The following is a 25,856-nucleotide window of genomic DNA, read 5'->3' on the forward strand; positions in this document are numbered from 1 at the left end:
AAACGAGCGAAAAACAACGCCCAACGAGCTTGACGGGCATTAAGTCGTTTGGCAGAACGGATGTACTCAAGGTTCTTATGGTCTGTCCAAACGACAAAAGGAACGTCGCCCCCTCCAACCACTGTCGCCATTCGCCTAGGGCTAAGCGGATGGCGAGCAGTTCACGGTTACCCACATCATAGTTGCGCTCAGATGGCGACAGGCGATGAGAAAAATAAGCGCAAGGATGAACCTTATCGTCAGACTGGAAGCGCTGGGATAGAATGGCTCCCACGCCTACCTCTGAAGCGTCAACCTCGACAATGAATTGTCTAGTGACGTCAGGAGTAACGAGGATAGGAGCGGACGTAAAACGTTCTTTTAGAAGATCAAAAGCTCCCTGGGCGGAACCGGACCACTTAAAACACGTCTTGACAGAAGTAAGAGCTGTGAGAGGGGCAGCAACTTGACCGAAATTACGAATGAAACGCCGATAGAAATTAGCGAAACCTAAAAAGCGCTGCAACTCGACACGTGACCTTGGAACGGGCCAATCACTGACAGCTTGGACCTTAGCGGAATCCATCTGAATGCCTTCAGCGGAAATAACGGAACCGAGAAAAGTAACGGAGGAGACATGAAAAGAGCACTTCTCAGCCTTAACGTAGAGACAATTCTCTAAAAGGCGCTGTAGAACACGTCGAACGTGCTGAACATGAATCTCGAGTGACGGAGAAAAAATCAGGATATCGTCAAGATAGACAAAAACAAAAATGTTCAGCATGTCTCTCAGAACATCATTAACTAATGCCTGAAAAACAGCTGGCGCATTGGCGAGACCGAACGGCAGAACCCGGTACTCAAAATGCCCTAACGGAGTATTAAACGCCGTTTTCCACTCGTCCCCCTCTCTGATGCGCACGAGATGGTAAGCGTTACGAAGGTCCAACTTAGTAAAGCACCTGGCTCCCTGCAGAATCTCGAAGGCTGATGACATAAGGGGAAGCGGATAACGATTCTTAACCGTTATGTCATTCAGCCCTCGATAATCCACGCAGGGGCGCAGAGTACCGTCCTTCTTCTTAACAAAAAGAACCCCGCCCCGGCCGGAGAGGAAGAAGGCACTATGGTACCGGCGTCAAGAGACACAGACAAATAATCCTCGAGAGCCTTACGTTCGGGAGCCGACAGAGAGTATAGTCTACCTCGAGGAGGAGTGGTCCCCGGAAGGAGATCAATACTACAATCATACGACCGGTGAGGAGGAAGGGAGTTGGCTCGGGACCGACTGAAGACCGTGCGCAGATCATGATATTCCTCCGGCACTCCTGTCAAATCGCCAGGTTCCTCCTGAGAAGTAGGGACAGAAGAAACGGGAGGGATGGCAGACATTAAACACTTCACATGACAAGAAACGTTCCAGGATAGGATAGAATTACTAGACCAATTAATAGAAGGATTATGACATACTAGCCAGGGATGACCCAAAACAACAGGTGTAAACGGTGAACGGAAAATCAAAAAAGAAAATAGTCTCACTGTGGTTACCAGATACTGTGAGGGTTAAAGGTAGTGTCTCAAATCTGATACTGGGAAGATGACTACCATCTAAGGCGAACATGGGCGTAGGCTTATCTAACTCTCTGAAAGGAATGTCATGTTTCCGAACCCATGCTTCGTCCATGAAACAACCCTCAGCCCCAGAGTCTATCAAGGCACTACATGTAGCGCCCGAACCGGTCCAGCGTAGGTGGACCGACAAAGTAGTACAGGACTTTGATGGAGAGACTTGAGTAGTTGCGCTCACCTGTAGCCCTCCGCTTACAGATGAGCTCTGGCTTTTACTGGACATGAATTAACAAAATGTCCAGCAACTCCACAATAGAGGCACAGGCGGTTGGTGATCCTCCGTTCCCTCTCCTTATTCGAGATGCGAATCCCTCCCAGCTGCATGGGCTCAGTCTCAAAGCCAGAGGGGGAGATGGTTGCGATGCGGAGCAGGGAAACACCGTTGATGCGAGCTCTCTTCCACGAGCCCGGTGACGAAGATCTACCCGTCGTTCTATGCGGATGGCGAGAGCAATCAAAGAGTCCACATCTGAAGGAACCTCCCGGGAGAGAATCTCATCCTTAACCACTGCGTGGAGTCCCTCCAGAAAACGAGCGAGCAGCGCCGGCTCGTTCCACTCACTAGAGGCAGCAAGAGTGCGAAACTCAATGGAATAATCCGTTATGGACCGTTCACCTTGGCATAAGGAAGCCAGGGCCCTAGAAGCCTCCCCACCAAAAACTGAACGGTCAAAAACCCGAATCATCTCCTCTTTAAAGTTCTGGAATCTGTTAGAGCAATCAGCCCTTGCCTCCCAGATAGCTGTGCCCCATTCTCGAGCCCGGCCAGTAAGGAGTGAAATGACGTAAGCAACCCGAGCTCTCTCTCTAGAGTATGTGTGGGGTTGGAGAGAGAACACAATCTCACACTGCGTGAGAAAGGAGCGGCACTCAGTGGGCTGCCCGGAGTAGCAAGGTGGGTTATTAACCCTGGGTTCTGGAGGCTCGGCAGGCCAGGGAGTAACAGGTGGCACGAGACGTAGACTCTGGAACTGTCCAGAGAGGTCGGAAACCTGAGCGGCCAGGTTCTCCACGGCATGGCGAGCAGCAGACAATTCCTGCTCGTGTCTGCCGAGCATGGCTCCTTGGATCTCGACGGCAGTGTAACGAGCGTCTGAAGTCGCTGGGTCCATTCCTTGGTCGGTTCCTTCTGTCATGCAGGTGAAAGAGGACCCAAACGCGACTTAACAGAAACAGAGTTTATTAATGTTCAAAACGGAATAACTGAAATCCTCTAGATTTGTAGAGGGAAAAACAACTGGAGAAGCGGCCACAGACTGCAGGTCGCTTTTGGTAGGCGCAGGCCGTAGTCGACTGAGACACCTGCTCACACGCAGCGTCTGATGAAGGCACAAAACACGACAGGACAGGGTGATACACAATCACGGCAAAAACACGACAGGACAGGGCGAAACGCAATCACAGCATGGTGAATACAATACAAGGAACCGACGGCACAGGAACGGATCACAAAGGAATAAATAGGGACTCTAATCAGGGGAAAGGATCGGGAACAGGTGTGGGAAGACTAAATGATGATTAGGGGAATAGGAACAGCTGGGAGCAGGAACGGAACGACAGAGAGAAGAGAGAGCGAGAGAGTGAGAGAGGGAGGGGGAGAGAGAGGGATAGAACCAAACAAGACCAGCAGAGGGAAACGAATAGCATGGGGAGCACAGGGACAAGACATGACAATAAATGACAAACATGACACTATTAGCCAGCCTGACAGCTTAGTGGAGTCTGCCACTAGCACAGTCAGTGTAGTCAGCTCAGCTAACCCCATTGAGACTGTCTGTGCCTCGACCTAGGTTGGGCAAAACTAAACATGGCATTGCTCGCCTTAGCAATCTCACTAGAATAAAGACCTCCTCCATTCCTGCCATTATTGAAAGAGATCGTGATACCTCACATCTCAATATCAGGCTACTTAATGTTAGATCCCTCACTTCAAAGGCACTTATAGGCAATAAACTAATCACTGATCAAAATCTTTATGTGATTGGCCTGACTGAAACATGGCTTAAGCCTGATGAATTTACTGTGTTAAATGAGGCCTCACCTCCTGGTTACACTAGTGACCATATCCCCCGTGTAGCCCGCAAAGGCAGAGGTGTTGCTAACATTTACAATAGCAAATTTCAATTGACAAAAAACCCGATGTTTTCGACTAGAAGCTCAAAAGACATGAAATCTATGCACCCTACCCAATCACTTTTTATAGCTACTGTTTACAGGCCTCCTGAGCCATATACAGCGTTCCTAACTGAGTTCCTATCGGACCTTGTAGTCATAACAGATATTCAAATTTCAAAGTCTACAGACCCACTCCAAAAGGCTTTCGGAGCCATCATCGACCCAGTGGGTTTTGTCCAACATGTCTCCGGACCTACTCACTGTCATACTCTGGACCTAGTTTTGTCCCATGGAATAAATGTTGTGGATCTTAATGTTTTTCCCCATAATCCTGAACTATCAGACCACCATTTTAATACGTTTGCAATTGCAACAAATAATCTGCTCAGACCCCAACCAAGGAGCATCAAAAGTCGTGCTATACATTCTCAGACAACCCAAAGATTTGTTTATGCCCTTCCAGACTCCCTCTTCCAGACTCCCTCTGCCTACCCAATGACGCCAGAGGACAAAAATCAGTTAACCACCTAACTGAGGAACTCAATTTAACCTTGCGGAATACCCTACATGCAGTAAACTAGCTCCCTGGTATACTGAAAATACCAGAGCTCTGAAGCAAGCTTCCAGAAAATTGGAACGGAAATGGCGCCACACCAAACTGGAAGTCTTCCGACTAGCTTGGAAGGACAGTATCATGCAGTATCGAAGAGCCCTCACTGCTGCTCGATCATCCTATTTTTCCAATTTAATTGAGGAAAATAAGAACAATCCAAAATGTATTTTTGATACTGTCGCAAAGCTAACTAAAAAGCAGCATTCCCCAAGAGAGGATGGCTTTCACTTCAGCAGTAATAAATTCATGAACTTCTTTGAGGAAAAGATCATGATCATTAGAAAGCAAATTACAGACTCCGATTTAAATCTGTGTATTCCTCCAAAGCTCAGTTGTCCTGAGTCGGCACAACTCTGCTGGCAGAGAGACACTCAAGTGTTTTAGTACTATATCTCTTGACACAATAATAAGAGTCAAATAAAGTTCAAGCCATCGATGTGTCTGCTTGGGGGTGGAATATATACGGCTGTGATTATAATCGAAGAGAATTCCCTTGGTAGATAATGCAGTCGACATTTGATTGTGACGAATTCTAAATCAGGTGAACAGAAGGACTTGAGTTCCTGTATGTTGTTGTGACCACACCACATCTCGTTAACCATAAATGAATAAGTGAATGCACCAATTTGTAAGTCGCTCTGGATAAGAGCGTCTGCTAAATGACTTAAATGTATGATGTAAATGATGAAAATAAGCATGGCCTCTAAACCTTCAAGCTGCATACTGGACCTTATTACAACTAAACTACTTAAAGAGCTGCTTCCTGTGCTTGGCCCTCCTATGTTGAACATAATACACGGCTCTCTATCCACCGGATGTGTACCAAACTCACTAAAAGTGGCAGTAATAAAGCCTCTTGACCCAGAAAATATAAAAAACTATCGGCCTATATCGAATCTTCCATTCCTCTCAAATATTTTAGAAAAAGCTGTTGCGCAGCAACTCACTGCCTTCCTGAAGACAAACTGTCACGGCCTTCATCGGAATGAGACCACGGTGCAGCGTGGTGAGCGTACATTTTATTTTATTTGTTAAAATGTCACCAACAAAACAAGAAATAACAAAAACGACTGTGCCGCTTACAGGGGCTATAGTACCCCTAACAAAGATAACTTCCCACAAAGACAAAAGGGAAAAGGGCTGCCTAAGTATGATTCCCAATCAGAGACAACGATAGACAGCTGTCCCTGATTGAGAACCATACCGGCAAAAACATAGAAATACACAAACCTAGAAAACAGAACATAGAATGCCCACCCTGACCTTAGAGAGCCTTTTATGTCTCTATTTGGTTTGGTCAGGGTGTGACACAAACAATGTATACGAAATGCTTCAGTCTGGTTTTGGACCCCATCATAGCACTGAGACTGCACTTGTGAAGGTGGTAAATTACCTTTTAATGGCATCAGACCGAGGCTCTGCATCTGTCCTCGAGATTGGAAACCCAAATTGGTCTACACGGACAAGTTCTGGCCTGGTTTAGATCTTATCTGTCGGAAAGATATCAGTTTGTCTCTGTGAATGGTTTGTCCTCTGACATATCAACTAAGTTTCCGTTTTAGGACCACTATTGTTTTCACTATATATTTTACCTCTTGGGGATGTCATTCGAAAACATAATGTTAACTTTCACTGCTATGCGGATGACACAGAGCTGTACATTTCAATGAAACATGGTGAATCCACAAAATTGCCCTCGCTAGAAGCCTGTGTTTCAGACATAAGGAAGTGGATGGCTGCAAACGTTCTACTTTTAAACTCGGACAAAACAGAGAGGCTTGTTCTAGGTCCCAAGAAACAAAGAGATCTTCTGTTGAATCTGACAATTAATCTTGATGGTTGTACAGTCGTCTCAAATAAAACTGTGAAGGACCTCGGCGTTACTCTGGACCCTGATCCGTCTTTTGACGAACATATCAAGACTGTTTCAAGGACAGCTTTTTCCATCTATGTAACATTGCAAAAATCAGAAACTTTCTGTCCAAATATTATGCAGAAAAATTAATCCATGCTTTTGTTACTTATAGGTTAGATTACTGCAATGCCCTACTTTCCGGCTACCCGGATAAAGGACTAATTAAACTTCAGTTAGTGCTAAATACGGCTGCTAAAATCCTGACTAGAACCAAAAAAGTTGATCATACTACTCCAGTGCTAGCTTGCCTACACTGACTTCCTGTTAAGGCAAGAGCTGATTTCAAGGTTTTACTGCTAACCTACAAAGCATTACATGGGCCTGCTCCTACCTATCTTTCCGATTTGGTCCTGCCGTACATACCTACACGTACGCTATGGTCACAAGACGCAGGCCTCCTAATTGTCCCTAGAATTTCTCAGCAAACAGCTGGAGGCAGGGCTTTCTCCTATAGAGCTCAATTTTTAAGGAATGGTCTGCCTACCCATGTGAGAGACACAGACTCGGTCTCAACCTTTAAGTCTTTACTGAAGACTCATCTCTTCAGTAGGTCATATGATTGAGTGTAGTCTGGCCAAGGAGTGTGAAAGTGAACGGAAAGGATCTGGAGCAACGAACCGCCCTTGCTGTCTCTGCCTGGCTGGTTCCTCTCTCTCCAATGGGATTCTCTGCCTTTAACCCTATTACAGGGGCTGAGTCACTGGCTTACTGGTGCTCTTCCAAGCCGTCCCTAGGAGGCGTGCATCACTTGACTGGGTTGAGTCACTGACGTGATCTTCCTGTCTGGGTTGGCGCCCCCCCTTGGGTTGTGCCGTGGCAGAGATCTTTGTTGGCTATACTCGGCCTTGTCTCAGGATGGTAAGTTGGTGGTTGAATATATCCCTCTAGTGGTGTGGGGGCTGTGCTTTGGCAAAGTGGGTGGGGTTATATTCTGTCTGTTTGGCCCTGTCCGGGGGTATCATCGGATGGTGCCACAGTGTCTCCTGACCCCTGCTGTCTCAGCCTCCAGTATTTATGCTGCAGTAGTTTATGTGTCGAGGGGCTAGGGTCAGTCTGTTATATTTGGAGTACTTCTCCTGTCTTATCTGGTGTCCTGTGTGAATTTAAGTATGCTCTCTCTAATTCTCTCTTTCTCTCTCTCGGAGGACCTGAGCCCTAGGACCATGCCTCAGGACTACCTGGCATGATGACTCCTTGCTGTCCCCTGTTCACCTGGCCATGCTGCTGCTCCAGTTTCAACTGTTCTGCCTGCGGCTATGGAACCCTGACCTGTTCACCGGATGTGCTATTTGCCCCAGACCGCTGTTTTCAACTCTCTAGAGACAGCAGGAGCTGTAGAGATACTCTTAATGATCGGCTATGAAAAGCCAACTGACATTTACTCCTGTGGTGCTGACTTTCTACACCCTCAACAACTACTGTGATTATTATTATTTGACCATGAACATTTGAACACCCGGCACAGCCAGAAGAGTTTCCGTTTTAGGACCACTATTGTTTTCACTATATATTTTACCTCTTGGGGATGTCATTCGAAAACATAATGTTAACTTTCACTGCTATGCGGATGACACAGAGCTGTACATTTCAATGAAACATGGTGAATCCACAAAATTGCCCTCGCTAGAAGCCTGTGTTTCAGACATAAGGAAGTGGATGGCTGCAAACGTTCTACTTTTAAACTCGGACAAAACAGAGAGGCTTGTTCTAGGTCCCAAGAAACAAAGAGATCTTCTGTTGAATCTGACAATTAATCTTGATGGTTGTACAGTCGTCTCAAATAAAACTGTGAAGGACCTCGGCGTTACTCTGGACCCTGATCCGTCTTTTGACGAACATATCAAGACTGTTTCAAGGACAGCTTTTTCCATCTATGTAACATTGCAAAAATCAGAAACTTTCTGTCCAAATATTATGCAGAAAAATTAATCCATGCTTTTGTTACTTATAGGTTAGATTACTGCAATGCCCTACTTTCCGGCTACCCGGATAAAGGACTAATTAAACTTCAGTTAGTGCTAAATACGGCTGCTAAAATCCTGACTAGAACCAAAAAAGTTGATCATACTACTCCAGTGCTAGCTTGCCTACACTGACTTCCTGTTAAGGCAAGAGCTGATTTCAAGGTTTTACTGCTAACCTACAAAGCATTACATGGGCCTGCTCCTACCTATCTTTCCGATTTGGTCCTGCCGTACATACCTACACGTACGCTATGGTCACAAGACGCAGGCCTCCTAATTGTCCCTAGAATTTCTCAGCAAACAGCTGGAGGCAGGGCTTTCTCCTATAGAGCTCAATTTTTAAGGAATGGTCTGCCTCCCCATGTGAGAGACACAGACTCGGTCTCAACCTTTAAGTCTTTACTGAAGACTCATCTCTTCAGTAGGTCATATGATTGAGTGTAGTCTGGCCAAGGAGTGTAAAAGTGAACGGAAAGGATCTGGAGCAACGAACCGCCCTTGCTGTCTCTGCCTGGCTGGTTCCTCTCTCTCCAATGGGATTCTTTGCCTTTAACCCTATTACAGGGGCTGAGTCACTGGCTTACTGGTGCTCTTCCAAGCCGTCCCTAGGAGGCGTGCATCACTTGACTGGGTTGAGTCACTGACGTGATCTTCCTGTCTGGGTTGGCGCCCCCCCTTGGGTTGTGCCGTGGCAGAGATCTTTGTTGGCTATACTCGGCCTTGTCTCAGGATGGTAAGTTGGTGGTTGAATATATCCCTCTAGTGGTGTGGGGGCTGTGCTTTGGCAAAGTGGGTGGGGTTATATTCTGTCTGTTTGGCCCTGTCCGGGGGTATCATCGGATGGTGCCACAGTGTCTCCTGACCCCTGCTGTCTCAGCCTCCAGTATTTATGCTGCAGTAGTTTATGTGTCGGGGGGCTAGGGTCAGTCTGTTATATTTGGAGTACTTCTCCTGTCTTATCTGGTGTCCTGTGTGAATTTAAGTATGCTCTCTCTAATTCTCTCTTTCTCTCTCTCGGAGGACCTGAGCCCTAGGACCATGCCTCAGGACTACCTGGCATGATGACTCCTTGCTGTCCCCTGTTCACCTGGCCATGCTGCTGCTCCAGTTTCAACTGTTCTGCCTGCGGCTATGGAACCCTGACCTGTTCACCGGATGTGCTATTTGCCCCAGACCGCTGTTTTCAACTCTCTAGAGACAGCAGGAGCTGTAGAGATACTCTTAATGATCGGCTATGAAAAGCCAACTGACATTTACTCCTGTGGTGCTGACTTTCTACACCCTCAACAACTACTGTGATTATTATTATTTGACCATGAACATTTGAACACCCGGCACAGCCAGAAGAGGACTGGCCACCCCTCATAGCCTGATTCCTCTCTAGGTTTCTTCCTAGGTTTTGGCCTTACTAGGGAGGATTTCATAGCCACCGTGCTTCTACACCTGCATTGCTTGTTGTTTGGGGTTTAGGCTGGGTTTCTGTACAGCACTTTGAGATTTCAGTTGATGTAAGAAGGGCTATATAAATAAATGTGATTTGATTCAATGGACAAATAAAAGTCACTTCAATAGACAAATAAAAAGTGTCACCGTTTCCTCTCACAAAGAGCCATCCATAACATACTAATGACTTTTTCAAATACAGTTGGCATAAGGCAAAAGGCTGCACCAAATCACTATATTGTGGTTTACACTGTATGCCAAATAATATTTTGACCACAGATGCATCATTTCAAGAGTGGAGAAAGGTACTTTTTGACTGTCGAAAAAACAGGAGTGATATTTAGGTCTGTGTACAGTACTTCCTGTGTGAGTCACTGGGTTAATGTTTGGTGGTGAGATAGGAAACATTGTGCTGCCAATATATCAACACGACTTCCCTATCACTCCCACCTCGCTCTCAGATCAATGTTTGCAGTGTACTGTGACTAGACGATGTGTCATTGAGCTCAACGCCTACACAAGGGAGAGAGAGAGACCGATGTTTTGTGGAAACAGCTCAGAGATCTTCCACCGAGATCCTCTGTGTTTTGCGATGTCTCAGCTCTTAAATTCTCCTTTGTTGGGTTTTATAGGGCAAAAAATGGTCTGTTGTTCACATACACCGGATAGGTGCAGTTAGTACGGCACCTCTGGAGCAAATGAGAGGTAAGTACCTTGCTCAAGGGCACATCGACAGATTTTCTCACCTTGGGTATTCGAACTAGTGACCTTTTAGTCACTGTCCCAACGCTGTAACCGCTAGGCTACCTGCTGCCCAAAACATTGAGTGGTGGTGGAGTACTGAGCCGTATTTAAAAAGGGTGCTGCTCTATTATCAGCTCCCCCTGTCCACACAATCTTATTCATTATGATCTGAAAAGGCAAAACTGATCCATGATCAGCTCTCCTACTTTGAGACTCTATGATTACAGGCCCTGGTTCAGTTTACATATGGGCATATCCTCTCCTGACCCTATTGACTGACTCAATATGTGTCATATGTGCCAGATGGGAAACAGTTGAACACAGTTAACGTGTGAAATTGTAGCCGTTAAAAAGTTACCCCAGCGTAGCGTGGTGTCTGCTATTTGTCACACCATAACCTCAGTAGCGGGGTGGGAGCGGCCAGGAGACCTTGAGTGACTCAGACTACCTTGGATGACTATCGCCTCTCTCGGTCAGATTAGCCTCCAGTTTAACAACTTCCTTCCTTGTCAGAATTCATTGTTTCCAGTGCTGGGGCTGCAGCTATTTTTAACAGCAGTAGCGCCGGGCGCTTGCTCGGCTATCTCTCCCTGAGTGGGACCCGGCCTGGCTGCCATTTGCTCTTTCAACACACAGAGGGAGAGCCAGAGCCTTCTGTCTCCCTGGAAGCTAGCTGTTTGTTTGTACAGCCAACTCACTAGGGGGAAAGAGGAAAACAGCGCCCCAGGAAGCATGAGGTAGCACTTTTGTTACCAGATAAGGCTGGAGCAGAGCAGGGTGGCATTTGGCTCTACACTGAGGCTCATTATGTAAGTGCTCTTCTATGCCTCCACCCATAAGGCCATGTCCTAAACTAAACAGTACTGAGAGAGAGAGGTTCTCACACACACAGCAGCATCTGTGACCCAGCACAGCCAGCTAGTCTCATTCATAATACATATTATCTGCAGCAGGCGACAGTAAAGGGGAATGCTTGCAGATATAAGTCCATGTGGGTCAATAGAGATCTGACAGTGGATATTGTGAGCCACTAATCAACAATGGAGTGTAGTGTATATCCATACATTGACTCACACAAGATGACAAAGGGAACTGGACATGTCTGAAGAGTAATTTTAGGGGCTGCTTTGTCCTTCCTCGACAGCTGTATTGCTGTAAATCTATTGTCTATAATTTACAGCCGGGGCATTAAGCAGTCCTTCAAACGGCTCATAAATCACTGGGTGTGGGTGCCATGCCTCTAAGGTAATAATTACACATGACTGCTGGGGCCGTTTATCTTGCCGCTCTCTGTTTGTCCACAGAAGAAGACTGGATTCCTCCACAGTCGGAGGCTCAATCGTGCCAAATTGCTCCAACCCCAGTGAAACGGGGACTAGGCTCTGTGAATCTGATCACCATGGCAACACACCATTTTCTCTCTCTCTCTCTCTCTCTCTCTCTCTCTCTCTCTCTCTCTCTCTCTCTCTCTCTCTCTCTCTCTCTCTCTCTCTCTCTCTCTCTCTCTCTCTCTCTCTCTCACGGTGTCAGACTCAGAAGCGGACAGTCTAAAGATAAAATAAGTCTGCCTACAACAAAACAAAATGCTACAGATGCAATAATTTCATGCTGAAATTGAAGAGGCATCAGAGGTATTCTGGATGAATAAAAAATATATATACACTACCGGTCAAACATTTTAGAACACCTAATTATTCAAGGGTTTTCCTTTATTTGTACTATTTTCTACATTGTAGAATAATAGTGAAGACATCAAAACTATGAAATAACACATATGGAATCATGTAGTAAAATAAAAAAAAGTGTTAAACAAATCAAAATATATTTAATATTTTGAGACTCAAATAGCCATCCTTTGCCTTGATGACAGCTTTGCACACTCTTGGCATTCTCTCAACCAGCTTCATGAGGTAGTCACCTGGAATGCATTTAAATTAATAGGTGTGCCTTCTTAAAAGTGAATTAGTGGAATCTATTTCCTTCTTAATGTGTTTGAGCCAATCAGTTGTGTTGTGTCAAGGTATGAGTTGGTGTTCTAAAACTTTTGACCGGTAGTGGATATTACATTTTCTTTTTGATGGAACAAAACAGTTTTCATCCTGAATATAATTATACACTTCACTAGTCTATATTCTATCTATCCTCATTGATCTCAAAGTAAACAACAACAGTCAGTCTGTTCTGCAAGTCAGTCTAGAGGATGTCAGTCGTCTGGCCAGGTGGATTAGGGGAGGATTAGGGGATTGGCCATCCTTCCTTGTCAGCAGCACGGTCAGTGCTCCAGGCTACAGTCCTATTATGACACAACACAGAGCAGACCTTCCTCCACCAAAGGACTTCAACAGCTACATTCTCTTTCATTACACTGCTATTGTCCTATCACTATCACAAACATAGACTTTTGCTCAAACTTATACTATTATGCTCTGTCTGTGTATAACATAATATAGCCTACCTTCACTTTCAACTAGTGTAGGTGTATATCTAATTGTTGCTACACTAGAAATGTCACAAACACTATAAGCCATATTTGTGTATAAACAACAAAGGCTACCTTCACCTAGGTGTACAGGTGTACAGGTAAGTGCCAAAATAAAGGAAACACCAACATAAAGTGTCTTAATAGGGCTTTGGGCCACCATGAGACAGAACAGCTTCAATGATCATTGGCATAGATTCTATAAGTGTCTGGAACTCCATTGGAGGGACGCAACACCATTTTGGGTGATAAAATTACACCAGGCTTTCTACCTTATGCCGGGTATTTCCAGCCTGTATCACAACCGTCCGTGATTGGGAGTCCCATAGGGCGGCACACAATTGGCCCAGCGTCGTCCGGGGTTGGCCGGAGTTGCCATTATTGCAAATAAGAATTTGTTCTTAACTGACTTGCCTAGTTAAACAAAGGATAAATAAAAAATAAATGTTTAAAAAATTCTTAATAATGACAGTATAATTTTCAATACAGTAAAAAAAAAATCTAAGTGGATAGATATCAAGATATCAAGCTTCTTGGTTACAGCAGAGGCATTCAATCCCCTCCTGGATCAAGATCCCTGTTGCCTAAATGTTTCTTTGTTGTTGAAATAGCGGCCCTTGTGTGCACTCCGGTAATACCGTGCACTCCGGTAAGGTACAGAAACATTATGATGGTATGAAAATGTGGATACCGCCCATTCCTAGGTGGTGGAAACGCTGTCTCATGCGCCTGTCCAGAATCTCCCATAAGTGTTCAAATGGGTTGAGATCTAGTGACTGAGATGCCCATGTCATATGGTTTACATGCTCATCAAACCATTTGGTGGCCACTCATGCCCTATGGATGGGGGCATTGTTATCATAAGGGGGCATAGCCATGGTAGACAAAATAATAGCCTGCCCATCATTTTTATTCATGACCCTAAGCATGATGGGATGTTAATTGCTTAATTACTCAGGAACCACACCTGTGTGGAAGCATTTGCTTTCAATATACGTTGTATCCCTCATTTACTCAAGTGTTTCCATTATTTTGGCAGTTACCTGTAAATCTAATTGGTAATGCAGTAAAAATGTCATGGCACAGCTAGGTGTCTTGAGAATTAGCATACGCAGACTGTGTGGAATGAATTAGAGATGTCAGGTTTGTGGATGGATAATATGAACTAGTTGGCCTGCACTGCCCTGACAGCTAGGGAGACAGAGATAAAGCCCCAGGAGAAAGCCTTCAGATCCTAGACAGAGTCCTGACCCCTCCGCAATAGACCATCTACATCTCAGTCATATAACCCTACTACACTAGCGCTTCCCCGTCCACAGGATCAACCAATCACAGCCCTCGACACAACCACCACCTCCTCGGGAGTGTGTCTGTGGGTGTGCGTGCACTCAGATTGCTCTAGATTGTTCGCTTGATTCTGACTATCTCTCTTATTCAGTCTCATTACACAGATCTCCAGCAGTGTGTAAAACATATGAATAATATCAAAGCACATCTTTGCCCCTGTTCTGTTCATGGTGTGCTGTAAATCTTTTAGTGAAAATACTCCCGCTTCAATTACATGATGATCTAATCTAATGACTATTAATGCAGACCTGGAGAGCTAGGTCCCCAAAGAATTAGAAATTAGAATGGTTCATCTCCACTAGAATGGAGATGAACCTTTTTATGATGGGATAAAGGTCAGCAATTTTGGTCAGGGAGTTGGTCAGCCATGGTTTACCAGTGCTGTTATATTATACTGTGTAAAATAATGAATTAGAAAAATGTATATGCACTGTATGGTTGTCATTTAATAAGATCTCTGTGTGAGATGTGAGATGATGATGATTAGTCACCAAGGTGAGACTGAGAGTACGAGGCATTGTGTACGTCATGAGAGAAGAGAAGTGTCAAAGTGACTCACCTCTCGCCCTTGATCGACTCGGCACGACTCGCTGTCACCCTCGGAGAACGATCCCGACTCGTCACTGGAGTTGGTGCCGTATGATTGCTCGCACTTGATCTTGGGGCGAACCTGGTTGAAGAGGGTGTCCCCCCCCATCACGCCCTGTTCCTGCTGGTCGGCGGCGAGGCGGAGCGCCACGTTGGAGCACGGCGAGGAGGAGAACTCAAACTGGGGCAGGCTGCAGGGTGAGCCACCGCTCCCATCCTCCGCGTAGGAGTAGGAGGAGCAGGAGCTGGAGGTCCGTGTGCGGGTCTCAGAGGGCGGCGAGCGCGAGCACACCTTGATTGGCACTGGGCAGCTGGTGTTTGGCAGCGGGCGACAAAGGACCGGCGGGGGCTCGGTGGTAGCGGAGGCGAGGGAGGGGGCACTGCTCGGGGAGTAGGTCTGGGAGCTGGGAAGGGACTGGCTGGCACCAGCCCACAGGCCCATTGACGTGTGCTCCGAGAGCTCCATCTCTAAAGAGCTCCCGCCAGGGTAGGAATGCGCAGGGGAGCCCAGACGGTCACATGCCCCTGAGGAGGAAAAGATGACACTGCGGCGGTCCAGCTCCACTTCCTGTTTGCAGACGCCGTCGCAGGAGGTGGCATTCAGCGACGAGAGCCTCAGAGGGGAGCCGTCTACCTCCTTCAGGGATGTAACAGACAGGCCCAGCTCCCCAGCATTGAGAGGCCTGAAGTCTTTTGTTTTGTGATCTTCCAGAGTGGTTCCTTTGTCTTGGGGGCAGACGCTGGCGAGTCTGTTGGCAAATAGCTGCTGCGACACGTTGGGCAGACCCGGCAGGTCTGCTCCTTTTTTGAAGAAGGCGCGGAGGCAGGTGGGGGACTTGCTCCTCTTGGCGGAGGAGGCGGACAACACTTGGACACTGTCCATCTCCATGCCTGTCTCCTTGTCCAGGCCGCCCTGCTCGTCCCCTGACAGGCACAGCGAGATGGCCTCTTCCTCTGCCCGCGGCTCCACTTTGATGTCTGCCACCGGCGACATGCTCTGGTCCCGGACCGCCCCGCCGCTGATGCCACCGCTGGTCTCCTTTAATAATAATGTGCTTGGTAAACCTGAGGTACTGGTGTGTGAGGAGGTGTCGTTATTGTGCTTGTTGCAGGCCCACTGGTATTTCCTGTATTTGGGGCAGCGGGGGAGGTCGGATGCTCCGTGTCTGTCGAAGTCCAGTCGTACGTTGCTGAAGTCACTGGGCACCGCCACGGGTAGCCGGTCCTTGTCCGGGGCGCGCCGCAAGGAGGAAAGGGCTTCAGAGCGCCGGCGTGCCTGGGGGGAGGCTGCCTTTGTTGTTGTCTCAGACTGCATGTTCTCGTCCTCGGTCTTGTGGTTGCCCTTGGCCGGCGCCACCTTGTGGCACAGCAGCAGGCCATCCTCCTCACTGCGGAGCTGGGCCTCCAGGAAGCGAAAGCACGAGTCCTCCAGGTTGTGCACGCGCAGGAATTTGCCACAGCGGATGACCTCCTGGATGTTGTCTCTGCTGAGTAACAGCTTAGCAGTGTAGGCAAACTGCAACAATGGGGCGAATCCCCTGGCAGTGACCTGCGAAAAAACAGGGAAATTGGCAGCATTACCATCAGCACTGCCATTGTTCTGAGCCCTTGGAGTGTGGTGAGACAACCCGACAGCTCTAATGACCACAAACAAACACTGTAAAGTACTAAGTTAATATTTTATCGGGTCAGCACCTAACATTGTAAAAAGCCAGCAAATAAAACCCAGTGGTGCTTGGCTGGTTGGCAGGCGGCAGCTTGGGTGTCCAGCCCGTTTTCATTGCAAAAACCCTTTTGACATGGTGACATTTCACTGGGCTACCACAGTCTGTCTGCCCTGCGGTGACCTATCACCTTCCCCGTCGGCTCCCACCCACCCCTGTGTTGTGTTGTGTTGATGTACAGGAAGCCTTTGTTGTCATCACAGACTGCATATAGACCATAGGACCATATGGATTGCAGCTCCTCCTGCTGCTACTGCTGCTGCCTCACTTTCTGTCAGTCCCCTGCAGCCCCTCTTTAAGGGCCTGTGAAGCCAAATAGTTTGAAAGACTGCGGCTTATCATTATTGCAGCCATGTGGCGTAACCTAGGATAAGAGAGAGGGAATCCTTCAATTTAGACTTAATGCAGGATAATTATGGAAACCTGCCTTCTACTACTGTTGTTACTGAAGAGAAAGAGAGAGAGAGAGAGAGAGAGAGAGAGAGAGAGAGAGAGAGAGAGAGAGAGAGAGAGAGAGAGAGAGAGAGAGAGAGAGAGAAGGAGAGAGAGAGAGAAAGTGATAGAGAGAGAGAGAGAGAGAGAGAGAGATGCTTGCTCAATGAATACCATCACAAACCACACACAAAGCAAGGTGTGCTCACAATGCAATTACGAGGCTATCCACTTTGAATGGTGGATAGCAATTGTTGTGTGTGTGCCACCGGAACCTTTTCTTTGCCTGAGCGATGTAAAGTCCCCGGCACAAGACTTAACGGGCTCTCAAAGTGTGTTTTTAATGAGCAGGGAGAAAGAGCCCAGTGTTTACTGGTTGTTTTGCTACCCATTTGTGGGAGTAACAACACAAGATGAATTACTCTAGGTCATTAGGTCTTTAGATCAGTGGTCATCAACCCATCAATCGCGAGGCATTCCTAGTCGATCACCAAACATTTAGGTTAAAAAAACAACGATGAAGCGTTCCTATTTTTTTATTTGTTTCGTGATGTTGGCGGTAGGTGCACTTGATTCAGCAGCCCTAGTGCAGGGAAGGCAAAGTGTCCCAATTTGAACCATTTAATGTCTGAAGTTATTACTCTGCTGACCAAGCAGGCCCAGAGAGCAAGTCAGGTGCACCTACAGGCCTACGGCTGGCCAATCAGATAGCTCAGATCACCGTGTCTGCACTGTGCCCTGAAGCCATAGACTGTTAAAATAATAAGCAAAATTGATGATGTAAGATTTCAAAACTTTTGACTAGAGAGAGACTCAACAAATAGAGCAAAGCGCTGCTGTTTTATGAGTAAGTTCATGTTGAAGTTGTTATTCAGCGCCGTCAACACGTTGTTCAACACTTTTAGAAGCCATAAAATGCTCCAACCAGCACTGCAGCTGTAATGAATGACTATAGCAAAGTGCTTTGTTATTATTAGCAGCTTGTTTCTTTTTTATATCGAGGAATATTTCACTTTATCTGGACATTGGATTAACAACCTGAATTGGTGCATGAGGCAGAAATAATGTAGTGCGACTTGAGTTTCCTCATCCGCTGGAGGACTGTGTTCCCTTTTCTCAATGTAGGGAGGAAGAGCGGAGGGATGAGAGGCAACCTCACCGCTGCTACCCCCCCCTTGACTCAGAAAAGATTGTTGACCACTGTTCTAGATGTAATGGTACTCTCTCTCTCTCTCTCTCTCTCTCTGTGAACTGTAGCAGTAGAGGCTGCACTCCCATGCTTGGTGCCAGGCACCCTGCTAGTAAAACAGGATTTTCCCTCCTCAGAAATCTAACTCACAAACCACAAAAATTTGCTTTGTGGATTTTTCCGTTTGGAAAAACAACTGGACAGTGTTTACGAGGAAAATCAAATATAGGCCTAGAGGGGAAAATGTTAGGTAATATGAATTATTCATAGCAGGAGTGAAATCACTGGGATGTGTGTTGTGTCGATTTTGTACGGAGGGATTATTCTAAATGGGGTTTACATACACAACATTTATGAATTCTAATCCTATAAGGATAGTATTTTTGTAATTCTATGGTTGCCTGCCTAATATATTAATGTTAGGCTACTCCCTAGACTGGACTCTCCGCTACTGATGAACACAGCACCTCTACTATAACGCTGCAGAACCACTCGGCCACATCCGTGTGCGCACACACTCACTCACTCACTCACGTATGCACACACACTCACTCACTCACTCACTCACTCACGTATGCACACACACACACACACTCACACACGTATGAACACACACACACACACACACACACACACACACACACACACACACACACACACACACACACACACACACACACACACACACACACACACACACACACACACACACACACACACACACACACACACACACACACACACACACACACACACACACACACACACACACACACACACACACACACACACACACACACACACACACACTCACTGCATATACACACACCTTGCCGGAGACAGAAAGAGAGAGAGAGCAGTGCCCCAAACCAGAAGTGAGGCAGGGCCAGGTTACTACTAATTGCCACCCACTGGTCTCGTTTATCCACTATCCACCCCTCCCTTTCTTTTACCCATACACAACCAGGTAAAGATGAAAGTGGTCTGGGCACAAATGAGGCTGGTCAGCTGGGCCAGCACCATCCAGGGCTGCTGATAAACAGACTTCCCAGAGCTGCTGCTGGGCTGCTGGGGGAAAAGTGCTGAGCGTTCCCTGGATCTAATTCCAGCTTGTAAATCTGTAATTTACTATTTATATTTTGACAACTTTTACTATTACTTCACTACATTCCTGAAGAAAATAATGTACTTTTTACTCCATACATTTTTCCTGACACCCAAAATTACTCGTTACATTTTTAATGCTTAGCAGAACAGGAAAATTGTCCACTTCACACACGTATCAAGAGAACATCCCTGGCCATCCCTACTGCCTCTGATCTGGTGGACTCACTAAAGACAAATGCTTAGTTAGTAAATTATGTCTGAGTGTTGGAGTGTGCCTCTGGCTATCCGTAAAAAAAAAAAATTAAATGGTGCCATCTGGTTTTCTTAACATAAGGAATTTGAATAGATTTTTACTTTTGATACTTAAGTATATTTAAAACTTTTACAAAAGTAGTATTTTACTGGGTGACTTTCCCTTTTAATTGAGTCATTTTCTATGAAAGTATCTTTACTTTTACTCAAGTATGACGATTGTGTAGGTTTTCCACCAATGCCCTCGATCATATGTGATTACACCACTGTTACAACCAGCACAGTCGCATAATGAAGGCAAACGTGAGGGATCCGGAGAAAGACAGCAAAAGAAAGAGAGAGAGAGCGAGAGAGAGAGAAAGAGAGAGAAAGACAGAGATAGAGAGAGAGAAGGTGTGAGGAAAAAAAGGCAAGAGGGAAAGATGGTTGCACTTGCAACCTAAAAAGCTACACTTGAAAGGGAGAACAAAACGCGAAGGTGGTGGATATAAAGCACATTTCCTGGTCATTACTGGATAGTTCGTTGACATACTGTATGAAGCGTTTCAGAACATTAGCAACACTTATTGTAGGAGTTAACACAAAGGGACAATTTAATCAAGGTAATAGAACTGGGGCATTTCATGCTAATATGGGCTTGTGGACCGGGTGTGTCAGGCCTGCTGTGTTTCTAAGGACTGGTGACGAGGCGGTACAATTACAGAGCAGGACATTATAGCAAGAGTGCATCACAGAATCCTGTTTTAAGGAAGTCTGCCCAATATCCTTTCATAAACAGACAGTGTGGAATACTATTACCCCCCCTTCTTTCTCCCTCTATTGCTATCTCTCTCTCGCTCTCTCTGACATCCCCCTCTGTCTTCCTCCAGTCTCTCTCTCCCTCACTGAGCTCTCTCTCTGAGGCCTCCCTCTGTCCAATCCACTCTGTAGTAGAGACGGCTAATTCATGCAAATGTACTTCAGTAAATTCCTGAATGTCATGTATCCTAATGAGGACATTGCATAGCATGACAATGGAGTGCTTCTCCGGACGGCACGCTACCAAGCCAGAAGAGAGATAGTCCATCTCCTCTGGAGAGACTACAAGCTAGACGTTTTAATATCAGATCTGCTAAGTAACCTGACATTAACCTTTGTATTGAAAGGCGCATGACGAGGAGCCTCGATGCTGATGAGTCACAGCACAGCGCTAATGGATGGAGGTACTGTATGGAGGGTTGGCTGCCATCATCATTTATCCTCGTAGGAGAGAAAAGAAAGGTGGAGGAGGAAGCACAGGGACAATGAGTCGCTGCAGTACAGCCAAGCGTTCTACTTAAAGCCATTAAACGCAATTATGACAATAAATAAACTAGTGAAATAGAAGTAACTTACAGTAAATTTGACAGCTAATGTGTATGAATGGCAAAGGAACAAAATGTTTTTTTCCACAGTAAGACACCAGTAAACACTGGGACACATGAGACGTTTTCTGTGAGTAAACCTCCCCTGACGGTATGGAGTAAACCTCCCCTGACGGTGTGGAGTAAACCTCCCCTGACGGTGTGGAGTAAACCTCCCCTGACGGTGTGGAGTAAACCTCCCCTGATGGTGTGGAGTAAACCTCCCCTGACGGTGTGGAGTAAACCTCCCCTGATGGTGTGGAGTAAACCTCCCCTGACGGTGTGGAGTAAACCTCCCCTGACGGTGTGGAGTAAACCTCCCCTGATGGTGTGGAGTAAACCTCCCCTGACGGTGTGGAGTAAACCTCCCCTGACTGTGTGGAGTAAACCTCCCCTGACGGTGTGGAGTAAACCTCCCCTGACGGTGTGGAGTAAACCTCCCCTGACGGTGTGGAGTAAACCTCCCCTGACGGTGTGGAGTAAACCTCCCCTGATGGTGTGGAGTAAACCTCCCCTGATGGTGTGGAGTAAACCTCCCCTGACGGTGTGGAGTAAACCTCCCCTGATGGTGTGGAGTAAACCTCCCCTGACGGTGTGGAGTAAACCTCCCCTGACGGTGTGGAGTAAACCTCCCCTGATGGTGTGGAGTAAACCTCCCCTGATGGTGTGGAGTAAACCTCCCCTGACTGTGTGGAGTAAACCTCCCCTGACGGTGTGGAGTAAACCTCCCCTGACGGTGTGGAGTAAACCTCCCCTGACGGTGTGGAGTAAACCTCCCCTGACGGTGTGGAGTAAAACCTCCCCTGACGGTGTGGAGTAAACCTCCCCTGATGGTGTGGAGTAAACCAGATACTGTACTTCCTAATCCTCTGGTATTTCAGTAGTTTACTGTTCATGACGAGACACTGGGGAGGACATGACCCTGCCACTTTACTACAAGGATGCTCAGCTCTGACTTTACGCTGTCCCTGTCTTTATTCTTGAGGATGCTGTATGGTATCCTGCTGTGTTTCTATACAAACTGGCAGAACATTACTGCCATGCACTTGTTGATACACCCTGCACCTGAGATGAGACATTGAAAATACAGGGCAGCCAGTGGTTAATTGTTTGGGTCTCGAGGGTTAAATCCAGCTACTATAAACACACAGACAACATTCTATAGGCTCTCACTGGGTCTCCCTGGCTGGCTGGCTGGCTGGTTGACTCAGAGAGAGATACATGTACATGCGTTGGTTCTCAGAGTAGCCTGCTCAAACGGCAGACAAAGAGCCTGTATCCTTACTGTCAGATTAGCTCTGAGCACAGTGCCCTTGTGTTGACGGAGAGAAGAACCCCGTGCATTAGCGACAGCAGTCACACTAGGTGGTATCGCTAGCTCACTTGCTCTTCTATCTTCTTTCTCCCTCTCCTCTCTTCTCCCTTCTTCTCGCACCCTGCCCCCAACTTCGGTGGGGGGAAGACAGTTGAAGATATGCGCCTGCCTCCCGCCATCTGTCTAATGAGCTGTAAATGTGTGATAGTCTCCTGGTTGGGCTCTCTGTTTGTGTCAAGCCCTGCTGTTGCTCTTCTGCTTCCACCTTGCCCTGAGTCCTTCAGATTAGTTAGTCTGGCTTCTGCATGTCCCGACCAGATCAAGTGTCTGTGGAGATGGAGGGGGGGGGGGGGTGTCACTCACCAACACTAAACCTCTCAAGGCGCATTACATTTCCCTGTTTTACCAGCATCCACTCATGAGGAAGCCACTCTCTCTTTGTGCATCCTTAATGGCACCCTATTCCCTAGAGCCCTGGTCAAAGGCAGTGGACAATATAGTGGATAGGTTGCCATTCCCGACGCATCCTGAGTAAACCAGAGGTCAAATATGGCTACCGGTCAAGCAAGGGGCCTCCTTCCTCCTCCCTCCCTTCCTCCTCCCTCCTATGGTCTGGATCTGGGATGAAGTGTTTGTTTCCTCCCTCTTCTTGGTTTAAGGCCCATGGCAGTCAAAAATCTGATTTTCATCGTTTCAAACCACTCTGCCAATAACAAATTGTTTTCAGATTTCCCTTCCCCACCGAGACCAGTCCTAGACACTCCTAGACAGTCCTAGACAGTCCTAGACAGTCCTAGCAAAATTCTTACTGGACAAATTGCTCTTTGCAAAGAAGCTATTTGTGATTTTGTTTTTACCATTTTATTTTAAAACAATCACAGTAAGGTACTTAATTGGGTAACACTTTATTTGGATAGTCCATCTGTAGATGCTCTACAGACTTTCTACAGACAGTAACATTTCAACTAACTATTTAATAACCCTAACCATAGCTCCAACCCTAACCTTTATCCTAAACCTAAACCTAACCCTTACCAAAACCCTTATCCTAAACCTAAACCTAACCCTTACCCAAACCCTTATCCTAAACCTAACCCTAACCCAGGGAATAGAGGATAGCATCATAACCTCCGTGATTGTCTTCGTTGCAGTATCTTTTTTCCCCTCTCTCCCTGTCTTTCCTTGGTAATCATCGAGGCCCCCTTGGTTAGTTGCCCTTTGTTGCACATACAGTACCAAAAGTTTCAGAGGTTTGGACACACCAACTCATTCAAGGGCTTTTCTTTATTTTTTACTATGTTATACATTGTAGAATAATAGTAAAGATATCAAAACTATTAAATAACACATGGAATCATGTAGTAACCAAAAAAGTGATAAACAAATCAAAATATATTTTAGATTTTAGATTCGTAAAAGTAGCCTTGATGACAGCATTGCATACTCTTGGCAGTCTCTCAACCAGCTTCATGAGATAGTCAGCTGGAAAGCATTTCAATTAACAGGTTTGCCTTGTTAAAAGTTCATTTGCGGATATTCCTTTGCTTGTTAATGCATTTGATTTAATGCATTTGAGCCAATCAGTTGTGATGTGACAAGGTAGGGGTGTTATACATAAGATAGCCCTATTTGGTATATACCACGTCCATATTATGGCAAGTACAGCTCAAATAAGCAAAGAGAAACGACAGTCCATCATTAATTTACGACTTGAAGGCCAGTCAATCCGGAACAATTCAAGAACTTTGAAAGTATCTTCAGTTGCAGTCGCAAAAAAACATCAACAGCTATGATGAAACTGGCTCTCATGAGGACCGTCACAGGAAAGGAAGACCCGGAGTTACTTCTGCTGCAGAGGATAAGTTCATTAGAGTTCCCAGCCTCAGATTTCAGCCCAAATAAATGCTTCACAGACTTCAAGTAACAGACACATCTCAACATCAACTGTTCGGAGGAGACCAGAATCAGGCCTTCATGGTCAAATTGCTGCAAAGAAACAACTACTAAAAGACCCCAATGAGAAGAAGAGACTTGCTTGGGCCAAGAAACACGAGCAATGGACATCAGACCGGTGGAAATCTGAGATTTTTGGTTCCAACTGCTGTGTCTTTGTGAGACACAGAGTAGGTGAAAGGATGATCTCTGCATGTGTGGTTCTCACCATGAAGCACGGATGAGGAGGTGTGATGGTGTGGGGGTGCTTTGCTGGTGACACTGTCTGATTTATTTAGAATTCAAGGCACACTTAACCGGAATGGCTACCAAAGCATTCTGCAGCGATACTCCATCCCATCTGGTTTGCTCTTAGTGGGACTATCATTTGTTTTTCAACAGGACAATGACCCAACACACCTCCAGGCTGTGGAAGGGCTATTTGACCAAGAAGGAGAGTGATGGAGTGCTGCATCAGATGTCCTGGCCTCCACAATGACCCGACCTCAACCAAATTGAGATGGTTTGGGATGAGTTGGACCACAGAGTGAAGGAAAAGCAACCAACAAGTGCTCAGCATATGTGGGAACTCCTTCAAGATTGTTGGAAAAGCATTCCTCATGAAGTTGGTTGAAACAATGCCAAGAGTGTGCAAAGCTGTCATTAAGGCAAAGGGTGGCTACTTTGAAGAATCTCAAATATAAAATATATTTGGATTTGTTTCACACTTCTACATGATTCCATTTGTGTTATTTCAAGTTTTGATGTCTTCACTATCTACAATGTACAAAATAGTACAAATAAAGAAAAATCCTTGAACAGGGCAAAAATGTGTCAGCACCTGTGAGTCACCTTACGGTACAATAAAGACACCGGTGACAGAGGACATTAAATCTTGAGAGATGATATCAATGAAATTACCTTCCCTCCATTATGTTTAGACAGGACAGAGAAATAGTGGTGGTGTCCCAAATAGCACCCTATTACCTATATAGTGCACTACTTTGACCAGGGTTTGGGCCCGGTTCAGGCAACAGAGCCTAGGCAACCTATCCACTATAACAAAAAATATGCTACTGTACTGACATTACCATAGGCTACTGTCCTGACATTACCATAGGCTACTGTCCTGACATTACCATAGGCTACTGTCCTGACATTACCATAGGCTACTGTCCTGACATTACCATAGGCTACTGTCCTGACATTACCATAGGCTACTGTCCTGACATTACCATAGGCTACTGTCCTGACATTACCATAGGCTACTGTCCTGACATTACCATAGGCTACTGTCCTGACATTACCATATGCTACTGTCCTGACATTACCATAGGCTACTGTCCTGACATTACCATAGGCTACTGTCCTGACATTACCATAGGCTACTGTCCTGACATTACCATAGGCTACTGTCCTGACATTACCATATGCTACTGTCCTGACATTACCATAGGCTACTGTCCTGACATTACCATATGCTACTGTCCTGACATTACCATAGGCTACTGTCCTGACATTACCATAGGCTACTGTCCTGACATTACCATAGGCTACTGTCCTGACATTACCATATGCTACTGTCCTGACATTACCATAGGCTACTGTCCTGACATTACCATAGGCTACTGTCCTGACATTACCATAGGCTACTGTCCTGACATTACCATAGGCTACTGTCCTGACATTACCATATGCTACTGTCCT

General features: G+C 46.1%; 1 protein-coding gene across 2 annotated transcripts in view; it reads right to left on the reverse strand.

Moving 5' to 3' along the window:
• The window catches only part of LOC123990662 (transcription regulator protein BACH2-like), a 118,188-nt gene that overhangs the window by 16,417 nt on the left and 75,915 nt on the right, over window positions 1-25,856 (reverse strand). For both annotated transcript variants that reach the window (XM_046291389.1, XM_046291390.1), the window contains exon 3: window positions 14,788-16,365. In XM_046291389.1, coding sequence (XP_046147345.1) covers window positions 14,788-16,365 — 1,578 coding nt within the window. The remainder of the gene's footprint in view (window positions 1-14,787; window positions 16,366-25,856) is intronic.

Source organism: Oncorhynchus gorbuscha, linkage group LG12 (assembly GCF_021184085.1).
Source record: "Oncorhynchus gorbuscha isolate QuinsamMale2020 ecotype Even-year linkage group LG12, OgorEven_v1.0, whole genome shotgun sequence".
Classification (NCBI taxonomy): domain Eukaryota; kingdom Metazoa; phylum Chordata; class Actinopteri; order Salmoniformes; family Salmonidae; genus Oncorhynchus; species Oncorhynchus gorbuscha.